We start from the raw sequence: 13,462 nt of genomic DNA on the forward strand, positions 1-13,462 counted from the left end.
TGACTAAATGTAGCACGAACCACTAATTTTAGAAGACCACTATGCAAAACTAGAGAAGACAAAGCAGAGATCAAATGAAAGCAATTTTAGCAAAAGCAATAAGGACATAGCTCCCCTGTGCAATTGAAAGCATGGAGGTTTCCTGTAGCTTTTAAAAAAAGCCTGGGATGCTATAGCTCCCTTCCCAATCTTGTATTCAAACAGAGAAGTGTGGCAGTCTCCTTTAAATAAGGTCAGTGAATTGTTTTAATAAATAAGGGGAAAAGACAGATGATTAGGCGTTTCTCCCTTGATAAATTGTCAGCCTCAAGCTCAGATCCAAAGATGTAAAATGTTACAGCAAAAACTAGTATAGTAAGCCAAAATAAACCACGTACTTCAGAAGGACTTTGAGAAGTCTTTTTTTTAAAGGGGAAAAAGCACATGCTTGTCACCAAGACATATGATTAAAGTGTGAGTTAGTCAGGGCTTGGATGCCTCTGAGAAGGGAGGTGGGCAGGCACCTGCCAGGAAAATAAAAATCAACTCCAAATAGACTGAAAAAATGCACTTAAAATTTCAGAGTGTATCCTCCAATGTACAATGAAACTTCCCTGTGAGAACTTATGTTTCCTATTTGGTTCATTTGCTTTTCCAAAACAAGCAGATTTTTTGCTCTGCTCTCAGCACCCCTGCTGGAGATCTGACAGAGCGAAAAGTTTTCCTTTTCTCATTTTACTACATCGTTACCAGTTAAGTAGCTTAAAGAAAAAGAGAAGGGAGAAGGGGAAGGGAAGCGGAAAGAGGAAGGAAAGAATCATATGTGCAAATAATGTAATAAAATGATAAATGGGGTGGACTGAAAATTAAGCTGTGATCTGAAACTGAGGTACATGTGACAGAACTCAGAACTGCTAAAAGAAGAAACAGAAATCTTAGGCTGACAAGTGAACACTGAAAGAAGATGCCATATGAACTCTCTGGCTGCAGGAAAAGCTAGGATCTTAGGAAGCAGCAAGTAATATCATTCAAACCTAGACAACGCAAATCTCCACTTGTAAGGAAAGTTCAGATGCTGATGCAGTTGGAAGCACTTAGGCTGCCCCAAATTCTCCCTCCCACACCTGGTGCAAATTTTATTTGTACGTCTAGTGGATTTCAGGTTTTGGGCCCAGTTCAGAGTTGAATTCATAATTCTTCTGAAGCCAGAGGTGAATTTAGCTTCCTGTTCCCTCTCTCCTTCCTCACACACTGTTCATACATCACACTGCACCTCCCTCTATATCCCCAAGGAGTGTCAACAGTCAAGAAAAAACATTGTTATCAAGGGCAGCAGCTCTGGCTTCACCTTTGCTCATGTACTCTGTGACAATATAGATAGGTTCTTCAGATACCACAGCATAAAGTTGGACCAATTTGTCATGTTTTAGCTTCTTCATGATTTGGGCTTCCTCTAAGAAGGATTCTGGAGACATAGTGCCAGGCTTCAGGGTCTTGATAGCCACTTTAGTATTTCCGTTCCACGTACCTGCAAGCACAGATACTCTAGTTAGATTAAACCTCTTCTGCTCCTTTTTCTGCCTGATGCCTAGTGTAACCAAGGAATAAACTAGCAAGGACACTTAATATAATAATTTTTTTAAAGTGTGGTTTCCCATGTTGCCTTATCATTATATTCCTCCCACGCCTCCCTCGTATTTTAGTCTATTATACTGAAAAATAATACTCCCATTGGCACTGGGGCACAATTGTCGTTGTCCTACTCAGACAATGCTTCCACTGATATTCACAGAAACCTTCTCTGAGTAAGAAATGTGGGACTGCTGAAACCCATCTTCATGTATTCCCTTGCTAACAAGTAATTGCTACAGACAACACAGCTCCAGTCACAGATTTGGATAACAAAACTGGTTAAATGCAGAACTTTCCATTTGCAGGACATTTTATCATTTTGTTTTTGTTCTGAGTCAGAGGAAAAAAAAAATATTCTAAGAAAAATTCCCAAGAAACAAATTCTGAATTGATTTCATTTTAGAAACACAGGCATGTTTCCAAACCGAAATGCATCTTTTTCCTTCCCCTCCTCATCCCCAGAAACCTAGCAGCTGCTGATTGAAAACGAAGTGGTTCCTGTCCACTTCACTTTGTTCTTTACTTGCGGTCAGCACTGAAATGGACAAGTTGCATCATTTTTCAGCCGTCAGCTACCGAGCCTTCTGTAACACCTGAAAGCCTGCACAAAGACCTGGAGAGAGTTGGGGAAGGCTGGCTCAGGGCATCCCACAAGAGGTGGGGCTTCACTCGGGAATTTGCAAGGGGGAGAAGGAAGACTGGAAAGAAAAAAACCCCAAACACCTACCTATGTTAACAGGGTTATTTTGGGGGTGGGGGACTGGGGAAGGGAAAGGAAGGAAAATTAAAATGGGCAGAAATATCACTTTCCTAGTGCCTTCTGGTTGTCCCTTGCCCAGACTTGCCAGAACCCTGCTCCAGAGCCAGGGCTGAAATGGCTTTGAATGGGACCTGTGATCTGTTGATAGGGAGCTGCTGTGTGATAAGGCAAAACAATACTAAATGACTTCAGGAATTAATCACATTGGGTAAAAATTACTCCTCTGCACTTAAGCACGAGGATAGCAGAAGGCCTACAAAGTACGTGAAGACTCAGACTCAGATCTAGTTTCTATAAATTAAGATGTCATCAAAAAAGGTAACATGTAAAATAAGCCTGGTTTGTCTTTCTTAAAAGCACTTTAACAGTTACCAGGGCTCAGCTGCTGCCTGGGAACTGGTTAAGCCAAAATAACGTCAACATGAGCTTTTGCAGCCTGCCAGAGCGTAAAATGAGCTGGATTGGTTTTTGTGCAAGTGGCCACGTCCCAGCTGCCACCTCACCTAGCCGAAGACCGGGGACGAGCGGCCGGGGAGCTGCTGCCTGTGCAGTCCCTCACTTACAGGGCGACGTTGTCTGAGGGGGGTTTGAGGCACATGTTAGCCAAAAGTGTGCAGTGCAAGTCCAGTTTTCACTATGCCTTGGTTTTCTTCTGCCAGGTGCTGTCACCTCTACCGGTGGTGGAGGAACGTCTCGAGTTACTGCCACTGCTACCCCAGCGCTCGAGGAGGACTCTTGAGATCTGAGTTTCACTCAGGCCTTCAAATCAGAGCTGAAGCAGGACTTGGCTTTAGTGGCTCTCCCATGTAAGCTTGGAAGGATGTGGTTTCGCCTCCTAATTTCAAGCAGGATGGCCAAAATCTTTCCCGATGGGTGAAAGGGAGCGTGTTTTATCGGGAGCCACTGAGGCTCCGGACCGCAGAGTGCTGTCAGTCACAGCCACTGCGCAGAGGTACTGCAAATTATATGAACCAGGAATGAAGCCCTAGTTTCATGGGCACCAGGGTTTCTGTCACTGACATTAATAAACTAGGATTTTACCTGGTGTGTTAACAGGATTAAATATGTATTATCTCTTAGCGTTGCCTTAATAAAAATCCCAGGACTCATTCTGTTACCATGAAGTGTTTTCACCAGTTATATTTTTAAATACTTTTATGAATTTCTCCAGTTAAAGAAAGAAAATCAAACAAAAAGGATAACTTATCCTCTCAGCCCAGATTTCAGTTTAAATTGTTAAATTTTCTTGTTGTGGTTTGGTGTGTTTCTCTCTAATAGAAAATTAGCACAGACTTCCCTCTGAATTCCTCCCATATGTAGTTAGTTACTACTTAATGCATTTTTTGTTAATTTTATTGTGTTAATCTATTCCAATTTGGTAATGCTTCAGGGCTGTTAACATATTTTTACTATATATTACTTTAAGAAACATAGTGTCATAATTGTAATAATAATTTTTGCATTTCTGACAGATATTTGGTACTGGTACTTGGCACTTTATTTCTCATGGCTGATTTTTTTTTTTTTTTAAATTGCAGTTGCTCCTTTAGCTTATTGCATCAGTTTAAGATCCATGGCACACAAAGCTGGCCACTAAATATTAACATCAACTTGAAACTCTTGCATGCATTCAAGATGGAGTACAAGAAGGTGAAACTGCAGTTATCTGGGGATACTAATAGAAACCATAGGTAGCTTTCTTTGCAACAGGTCAACTGTAATTCTGTGAAATTCTATAAATTTCTATATTTCTAGTCTATAAATTCTATAAATTTCACAGACTTGCTGCGATGCTCCTTGCTGTAGTCTTGCAATGGAAAACAGCTGCAAGAACCCAGGAGAGCCCACTGGTTATTTTGCTTGTACATACTTTTGTGTCACTGCAACAAAAAGAGAGGCCAAACTGCTCCACCAAATTTTTCTGAAGAAACAACATATAGCAATTCTTTATTTGAATTGGTCATTTTAAAGAGGCTGCACAGAATGCAATTTGGCACAAAAATTGAGCCCACCTCTCATTAAATGGCCACTATATTGTGTTTCAATGCTATGGCCATACTAAGATTTATGTATATTTTAAATTGCTATTGTTTTACAGTTCTTAAAAGAATGAGGCCCACAGAGTGGGGGCAGTAAGTAAAGCTGGCAAGTGCGCAGAAAACAATGGCAGCGGATTTGGAAAATGTCAGTATTTCTGGACTTCAAAGTGGGGTTCAGCTGGGCTGGGCAAATATTTTCTCTATTGTCCCTGGTCTCTATATCTGGTTATGGGGTTCTGCTGCAGATACAAATTTCAAAATGGACTTAAAGAAGTGGATGCATGGGGAAGCTAGCTTGGCAATATCAGCTTGCTGATACTTGCCATTATTTTAATCTGAGAGAGTGGATGGAAGCATTTTCAGGGTCTGACCCCATCAGTGCTAAAACACACGAGGAAAGCAAAATGTCTACTTACCAGATTAATTTCTGGTTAGCTATTCTGCCTTACAAGTTTAGCATCATTCCTATTTTAATACCTAGCAATTGTGTAGTCACCCAAATAAACCCAATGCAATTAATGAAGTTTAATACCCTAACCTCTCATACCAGCTTGTGCAAGTGAAAGGAAGTTTCCCCATGGATTACTGTATTTAGGTCTGACTGTTTTAGGCGACACAGACTAACATTTCATACTATTCTCATTTTTTAGCTTTAAGATCTCTACTTGAAATGTTTATTTCTGCCAAGAGGGCCTTAAAAGATCCATCCAAAGCAAAATATATTCTCTGCCTTACCACGCCACACTTCAGCGAAACACCCCTGACCAAGCTTCTGTTCCAGAAATAATGAATCACGTGCAACTTCCCATGCATCTTTAGCCAATCCAACAGTTTGAGGGGTATTATTCGTAGCAATCACAGTTAAGTTAAAACACAAACCATCAGCTTTCTCTATAGGAGAGGAAATTAATAAAAAAAACACACTTATAATCCAAAATTATGCATGCATTGAGAAAGATGGAAGGTGACTTGTATCTCAGTGCTGCATTAAAGTTCATTTGCAAACACTGATTTTTGGATACTGAAGGTAAGGACTTTTTTTGTTAGCTTGCAGAAAAAGGCTCCTTGGTATAATTAATAGATTACTATGCGAGCCTTGATTTATTATTAAGACAGTGGTAATTTGTCAAAATCAAAGCCTTCCAAGGAAACAAGGAATTTCAGTTTTCTTTTGCCATCAATTACAGTCAAAGTTGAAGATTAAAGAATTTCAAAGTCAAAGACATGATTCCAAAGACATTTTTCCTAACAGTTTGAGCTTTGCTGTTTTTTTTCTTGTGGGTCACAGTGTCCTACATTTTCACCTTCCATCTTGTAATCCCCACACAGAGAGCTATTTTAGAATAATTATTTTGCTCCATACCCATCCATACTTCCCCAAACTGCCCATTTCCCAGTCTCTTGATCAACTGTAGGGATTCTCGTGGAATTTCCCAGACATCTTTGGTTTTGACAGACAGATCAGTAAGCCTTGGCATTCCTTTATGACAGGGGACTACTAAGCGGCAGCAAAGACCTGCAGCTCTCTCTGATGGAGCCAGAAGTGAAGCCAACAGCAAAGGAGAGGAAAGAAAAAAAAGTGTGACATGAAACAAAAACAGTAAGCATAAAAACAATGCTACTCACAACAGCTGTTAGTTGCATACCACAAAGCATCCTGGAAGATTAGAAATTGAACACTGAAACATATTCATTTGAGACAGAACAGGAAATATTTTGGTCTCTGCTTCCAGACCCTGAAATGGAAGGTGACCACCAATGGTTTCTCTTGTGGACTCAGGATTTCCCTTCTCCCACAATGCTGCATTAAGATAACTTCACGAGTAACTAGTATATTATAGTACAGTATAACTTTTTAAAAATCATCTATAAGTCACAAACTGGATTGTTTCTGTACTGAGTAAAAGAAACACAGAGAAGATTCACTTTTTCTGAAAATCACAGAAATGAAAATTTGGCGGACTTTTTTGCTAATCTTTTTCTAGGCATCCTGGGAAAAGGTATTTTCTATATTCTACTCTGTGAAAAGGTGTTTTATAGGTGTCCTGTAAAAGACTTCTTCTGCCATTCTTTCTAGAGCAAACCTTTATTAGCTTATGCAGCCAGTCCTACATTGTTTGGGGCAGGTTCATTACACTTATCTCTTGCAAAGCTTCACAGAAGACTGAACTGTGACAAAAGTCACAAGATATTTTAGCAGGAGTAAAACCAATGATATATATAAAAATATATATATACACACACATATTGTTGTGTAGTATACTATGCTGCACAAAGCAGACTACAATATAAAGCTTGCACAGCGACTTGTATCTTAAAACAGGTACAGGAACAATGCTGATCTTTATGGAGTCATTTGGGCATCTTTGAGCTCTCCCTAGAAGTAAACCTAGGTACTCACAAGGCGCTGGGCTATTCTACCTCCCACAACCCAGAGTGCAGAGCCGGCAGTTAGAGGCAGCCTTTTTGTTTCAAGTCAGCCGAGTCTGGCATGGAATAAGGGCTCCTACGTTCACCCGGGTCTGGGAGACTGCAGGTGAAACCTCTGGAGTGTGGGTCTGTACCATGCCCTCCTGAGCTACCCTACCTGGACCCTACTGATTATGCCTCCGTGTTGCACAGAAATGGCTGTTTCCAGATCTATTTGTTTCTGTGTTTGTGTATGGAAAATACACCACCCAAATAATTTGACCACAGAAAACTAAAAGTTGACATATACCAGCTGGTATAGTGGGGCTGAAAATTATCTTCCTTTTAGTTGTGAGTTTTTATACATTATTTTGCTCAGTTTAATGTAGTCACCAGAAACAACTAGAAATTCTCCCAGGCAGCATACAACCATCAGAAATTGGGCGGAGAAGACAGCCAGATGTCTAGTATGAATAGCATAAGAATACAGCAGACAGAATACAAAGAATACAGAAAAAACATCCCACAGAGAAGTTGATTTCAGAAGTAAAAATTATGAAAAGTTTTAAAGCAATGAGCATTTGGGGTCATCTGTTAATATTATGAAAAGCTAAAGTAAGGAAAAAACAAAAAGCAAAATAATTCAAATTACTAATTTCTGCTTAAAAAATGACCATGTTGAGAAGCATGGCAGTCTTCTATGTAAGAACTGCTTGTCCTATGCAGAGGTTTGGGGGCTTTAAAGTTGTACCTGTGGTACACCAATCGCCAGTGACAGTAGGACGCACTTTGCACTTTGGGGTTGAATAGTGCATGCCACATTTTAATCACAGGAATTAAAAAAAAAAAAAAAAAAAGACCGAGCTTGGTAGGTGGACACAAACAGTGTGCACAAAGAAACACCCACCTTGCCATATTTATTTTTAAAATTAGACCGATTATAATTTATATGTTAATACTTTGCACATTGAACACAAATCCAGTGGGAATATTTGAGTCAGGTAATATATGCAAACCTTTTGGTCATTGCCTTAGGTGACTGAATTCCACAATGCAATTCCCTATTTCCTTTATTAGCCATAGTATGCTGCAAAATGGTACATATTAGCACTTGCTTGTGCACAGGGAATTCATGCTTTGAGATGTGCAAGTCAAATTCAGTAATTCTGTTTGCTTAGAAGAGGGAGAGCAGGCAAAACCTTTACCTCAGTAGAGTGCTAGCTTTTAAAAGCTCTGCCGCTGTACACTGTGAACGGCACTCAAAGCCATTTATAACTGTAATGGGAAAGGGATAATGGAAGATGCATTACAACAAGCAAGAGACATAGCTCAAATGACTCTTTAGGGCGTCTTACACATACATCAGCTCAGCAGTAAACACTTTTGTTTTAAAATACTTCAGAGTGCCGTGTATGATCTGAAAAATTACCTGAATAATGCTGAACCAGCTGCTGAAGAGTTTCAAATTGTGCCCGAGTTGTGATATAATATCCGCCATTGTCAAGTTTACGAATCTTATAATGTTTGACGTGATCTCCTTTCATATCATCCCAGTCTCGAATAGACAGGGAATAGGCACCTGTTCCAAGCAAAGGAGAAATAAAAAACTGTAAGTAGCTTTTAGACACAAAGATTTTGGTTTGCTGGTCAGTTGATATAAAGTGAAAGAGAAATTGCTTCCAAAAAATGCTTACTGTACCTTGAAAAACAACAAATGAATCTAGCACAACAAAGTAAGTACCACAGAAATCTTAGGATGTTCACACCATATCCCTTTCGCACTTTTCTAGAAAGAAATCAGGACTACTGTGTAAATGAAAACTCACATTTTAACATTTACTGCTTCAGGTTGTTAAATTGACTTTTCCTTTCTAAGTGCCAGGTTACACTACAAATACTATACTTCAGGTAAATGCCAGTGGGCGGTAAATATCAAGATTTTCATAGGAAGCACTGGAGATAATGACTTTATATACGTGTAGTGTTGTTACCCAGATGGATCCCAAACTTCTTTATAAACATTGAACAACCAAATTAGCATACTTTGTACGTCACAGTCTTTGGAAGGTGGTACTACACCAAGACTGTGCACTAGGAGATCTGCAAGAACTGCGTGTTTCACCTTCCAAATCCATGCTGGAGCTTTAGAGCTTACTGGTGGGATTCAGACGCCCAAACACAGGGGTTAAGTGCCATGCGAGATGCCCCAGAACATCCTGCTTGGCAGTTTTCCCACAGGCTGTCATGTTTGTCGGATCCACGTGGATGCCCTGCAGGCATCTCAGATGGCTCTGGATGCTCATGGCCAGGTAAAGGAACTTCAACTGAGGGGCTGCATTTAGTTTTAGGTGTAGCGGTAGCTGTCTGTAGGTGGGCTACGGGCTTGATTTAGATGCCCACACATCAGCTTCTGGTGCTATTAGGGCAGCTGAATCCCAGCCTAGTTTCCGTGAGTGCTATGGCACTGTAGGTATTGATGGCGTAATGCAGGTTTGAGCACTAGGTGCCTGCAGTCATGGGCAGTTGAACTGAACCCCAGCTTCCCGCTGACTGTAAAGGGAGCTTGGCCACTGTCCTGGTTTTGCCTGGGATAGAGTTAATCTTCTTTCTAGTAGCTGGTACAGTGCTATGTTTTGGATTCAGTATGAGAAGAATGTTGATAACACACTGATGTTTTCAGTTGTTGCTAAGTAGTGTTTAGACTAAGTCAAGGACTTTTCAGCTTCTCATGCCCTGCCAGCAAGAAGGCTGGGGGGGCACAAGAAGTTGGGAGGGGACACAGCCAGGACAGCTGACCCAAACTGGCCAAAGGGACATTCCATACCATGCCCAGTATATAAACTGGGAGGAGTTGGCCTGGGATGGGGGGTGGATTGCTGCTCGGGGACTAACTGGGCATCAGTCTGTGAGTGGTGAGCAATTGCATTGTGTATCGCTTGTTTTGTATATTCCAATTCTTTTATTATTATTATTGTCATTTTATTGTTGTTATTATTATCATTACTGTTTTCTTCCTTTCTGTCCTATTAAACTGTTCTTATCTTAACCCAGGAGTTTTACTTTTTTTTTTCTGATTCTCTCCCCCATCTCACTGGCTAGGGGGGAAGTGAGTGAGCGGCTGCGTGGTGCTTAGTTGCTGGCTGGGGTTAAACCACAACAGCCACCTACATGGGGACCTGCACATTCAGGTGTCTTAATTTGAAGCACAGTCCTATTCTACATACAGTGACACCCACATGTTGGTTCTCTACAGTGTCAAAAGCAAAGCCACATTGTACAGCATAATGCAGTTTCTGAACAAAAACATGGCCATTTCAAAGGCAGTGGAGAAGACAAGTCTTCACTCATGGCTCAGATGAATATTGTGTTTACTCAAAGCTAATTCAGGCATTAAAAGGAGAAAACCTAGAGGTAACTGGCAGCTGCAGAGATCTCAGGAAGGTCCTCCTTCTGGAGCCTGGGCTGCTTTCACTGGTAGCCATGTCAGCTAAGGGCAGGAAAGTAAAACCGCCAGCAGACAATTCTGGACAACATGGAAGGTGGAGTGATTTCCTACAGGTCTGATAGCAAACAGCACCAACTGCTGCTTATCCCAAGTCAGGGTACTTTTCAACACACCTGGCAGGTTCACATCCTCCAGAACCACCTCCACCTAAGTGAAATGGTTTAAGGAACCCCCCCAGTTACGTGGTTGCGATTCCTGGTGTAAGATGTCTTTCCTGGATGTTTCTCCAGGAAGAAGATTGCCTGACCACGTTAACCTGTAACGGGTCGCACTGGCGGGCAGCTCACCGCCGAGGGAGCTGCAATGAACAAAACGTCTCCACCCTGACTCCAAGGACTTCTCAAATTCCCGGTTGTTGTCATCTAAATATGAGGAAAAGAGCCAGCACTTACACAGATGATTCTAGTTTATGCGAGTGGGAGACACCCTGAGAGGAGTGACAGGGTTTTTAATTTCTAAGTGTAGAAAAATACTGTTTGCTTAGGATATTTTTCTGAGGAGGTTCTCCCACTGAGTAAGTACATGTGTCTCAGCTAGGAGTTCAAAGCTTTTGGGGGATTTGCAAGCACATCTCATGCATGCTTTGTACCACCACTCTGGGCTGTACACTGTCAGCCTACTTTCAAAAATCTCCAGGCAGTGTTCTCCACCTCTGCATTTGTGAGTTTTGATCCACTGGCAGCAGCTGTATTTTCTTTAGTCACGCTCCCTGCCTATCTGGTCACTATTTTAGATTCTTTAGGAAAATGTAAACATTCTGTGGCTCCAGGTCTGCAATCAGAGCTGCGTGGGTGGCCCTCTGTGGACCCCCGCTGACCTCAGATCAAGTTGCAGGACTGGAGCTTTAGTTCAAATCTGGAAAAAAACAAGAACCAAGATGGATTTCATTATTCATTTATTTAGGCTGTTGGTTATTTATACTATTCATTATTATCTGATGATGATACATTCAAATATAAGAGAGACACATAATAAAAATTTGGATAGAAATACGACATTACAATATATCATACTAATGAATTTTTTAAAAAAACAAACCTAAAACCAGACAGCCTTGGAGGGTGGAGATTGAAACCAGGTGAAGGATTATACAGACAAGAGCTGATGAAGTACCTGGGTAGTCAGGCCTTGAAAAAATGAAAAGCCAGCTACATATGATTTATTTTGAAAGTAAGAAGAGAAGGCAACCGTGATCAAGGGAGGTTAAATTCATGCTGAAGTCATCTATGATGATACTTTTAACATGATCCTGCTTAATTTTATTATTGTTATTATTTAAAGCAGAAGGGATGATTCTAGGCCACAAAACAATTCCTGCCTCAAGCCCAAGATGACTAGCTGGAGTAAGGCATTTTGAGAAGACTTACGGGAGAATGCACCATTCAAGCCCTTCCAGCTGACTTTTTTCTCTCTCATAAACAACAAGCTCCCTCTGTTTTCTTCTAACAACATACTGAAACACCACAAGGATGAGAAGGGAAATAGGCATTTTTGACAAAAAACGTGCATGTTTGGTTTTTTCCAATGGCTTTGATGCAAACTTAGCCTGAAGATGTAGAAAGCCTTAAGTTCAAATGCAGAGAAATTAAGCTTGCTGCTCTAAGTCCATCCATGATGGATTACTCTATTTCCCCAGTGCTTTTGTGTCTCACAAGAAGCTCTGGAAAAAAGCCGTGACTTAGCTAAGTAAACAGCCCTGCAAAACATATCCCCTATCACTGTATAAAAAATGGTCAAAACAGACTAAGCTGATAATATAATTTAGAGAAACAGTCTTGTGTTTGTTTTTAGGATCCATGGATGCCTATATGAATGAGTTTTTAAACTCAGCACAGAGTGGAATGAAGTCCTGCTCCTCGCACACACCACAACAACTGCTGTTGAAAATGAACAGGTGGAGGCTATTTGCAGAAAAAGAACAAGTTAGAGCCTGTCTTGCTTCTGGTGAGGCTCCTGCCTCGCTGCTACATAAGGTATAGTGAAGTTGTGGGGTGACAAGATGGGAAATTAGCTGTCTGAAACAACAGCATGTCTATTCAGATTTTGCATCTGAAACGGTCTTTGGAGTTATGGGCAGTGAAGGAAGAATCCAGTGACTACAGGAGTCAAAAATGTAAAACTTACAATTTTAGATGACAGAATGCAGCATCTGAAGATAGGTCAGGTAGAGAGGAGTGGGAAGTAGTGCTACTGTTCTCAAAACCCCGTTACCAGCCATGCCTCCAACCACTTTGCATGCTAACTCTAGCTGACAGAGTGTGCTCTGATCAAAGCACTGACAAGTCAGTGCTTAATTACATGAACCATCATTAGACTTCAGAACTTACATGGAATTAAGTCTAGTGACTTATGCTTCCCCCAGCTATTGTTTTGGATTGCTGGTTAATTGAGAAATGGCCAGGTTTGTTTTCACTTAGTTGCAGGTTTTCTCCTCAATAGTTGTATGAGTTAGACAGATCTTTTCATACATGTGAAGCTTTGACGATGTTGACAGGCCTCATGAACAAAATGTAAAAGCAAAGATAGCACCCACTGAGAAAACTGGAACTCCTCCAATATTTTTAGAGGGAAGGAGGAGAATACATCCTTCCACTTGGCTTCAACAGAATGGATACAGTTTGAACACTTCATGAATATATTAATTAGAAATATTTTCAAGTCTTTTCACTGTTAATCTATTAATTTAAAACTGCTACATCTTTTTTTTTTTTTTTTTTTTTTTCTTTCTGCCCAGGGATCCAGCATTTCAAAGGGGAAAGGCCAAAAAATCCCCTAATCTTCCCAAAATAATAACCAGTACCGTCCCCCCACCCCCGCAATTTTATCTTACATCTTCCAGGCAAGAAGATCCAAATATTCTGCTTGTTCAGGATTAAGCAGTAATTTTCACCAAACTAGACGAGATTCCCAGCATCTGTTCACAGTAAGCTAGCTGGCTCTGCCTGGACCCAAACATGGACACTGAGAGGTCTGCCTCCTGTAGCCCCAAAGCTGCTGTTCTGAGGGGCAACTCTCCACCCAACTCCATTGCAACAGTAGTATCCTCAACACACGTGTTGAGAGAGACAGTGCGATCGATGTTCAGAGTGTGACAGCAGAGCAGAGCACCCTGCCCGTGCATGACTTGCGCTGATGATA

General features: G+C 41.0%; 1 protein-coding gene across 10 annotated transcripts in view; it reads right to left on the reverse strand.

Moving 5' to 3' along the window:
• FYN (FYN proto-oncogene, Src family tyrosine kinase) overlaps positions 1–13,462 on the reverse strand; it is a 140,308-nt gene that overhangs the window by 19,752 nt on the left and 107,094 nt on the right. For 8 of the 10 annotated variants that reach the window (XM_030033820.2, XM_041127478.1, XM_030033799.2 and 5 more), the window contains 3 exons: positions 8,249–8,398; positions 5,774–5,938; positions 1,328–1,507 (listed from right to left, as the gene is read on the reverse strand). In XM_030033820.2, the coding sequence (XP_029889680.1) occupies positions 1,328–1,507; positions 5,774–5,938; positions 8,249–8,398 (495 nt within the window). Of the gene's footprint in view, positions 1–1,327; positions 1,508–5,145; positions 5,302–5,773; positions 5,939–8,248; positions 8,399–13,462 lie in introns of all 10 variants that reach the window. The other 2 variants (XM_030033847.2, XM_030033837.2) reach the window with 2 other exon arrangements.

The sequence above is a fragment of the Aquila chrysaetos genome, chromosome 2 (assembly GCF_900496995.4).
Source record: "Aquila chrysaetos chrysaetos chromosome 2, bAquChr1.4, whole genome shotgun sequence".
NCBI classification, from domain to species: Eukaryota; Metazoa; Chordata; class Aves; order Accipitriformes; family Accipitridae; genus Aquila; species Aquila chrysaetos.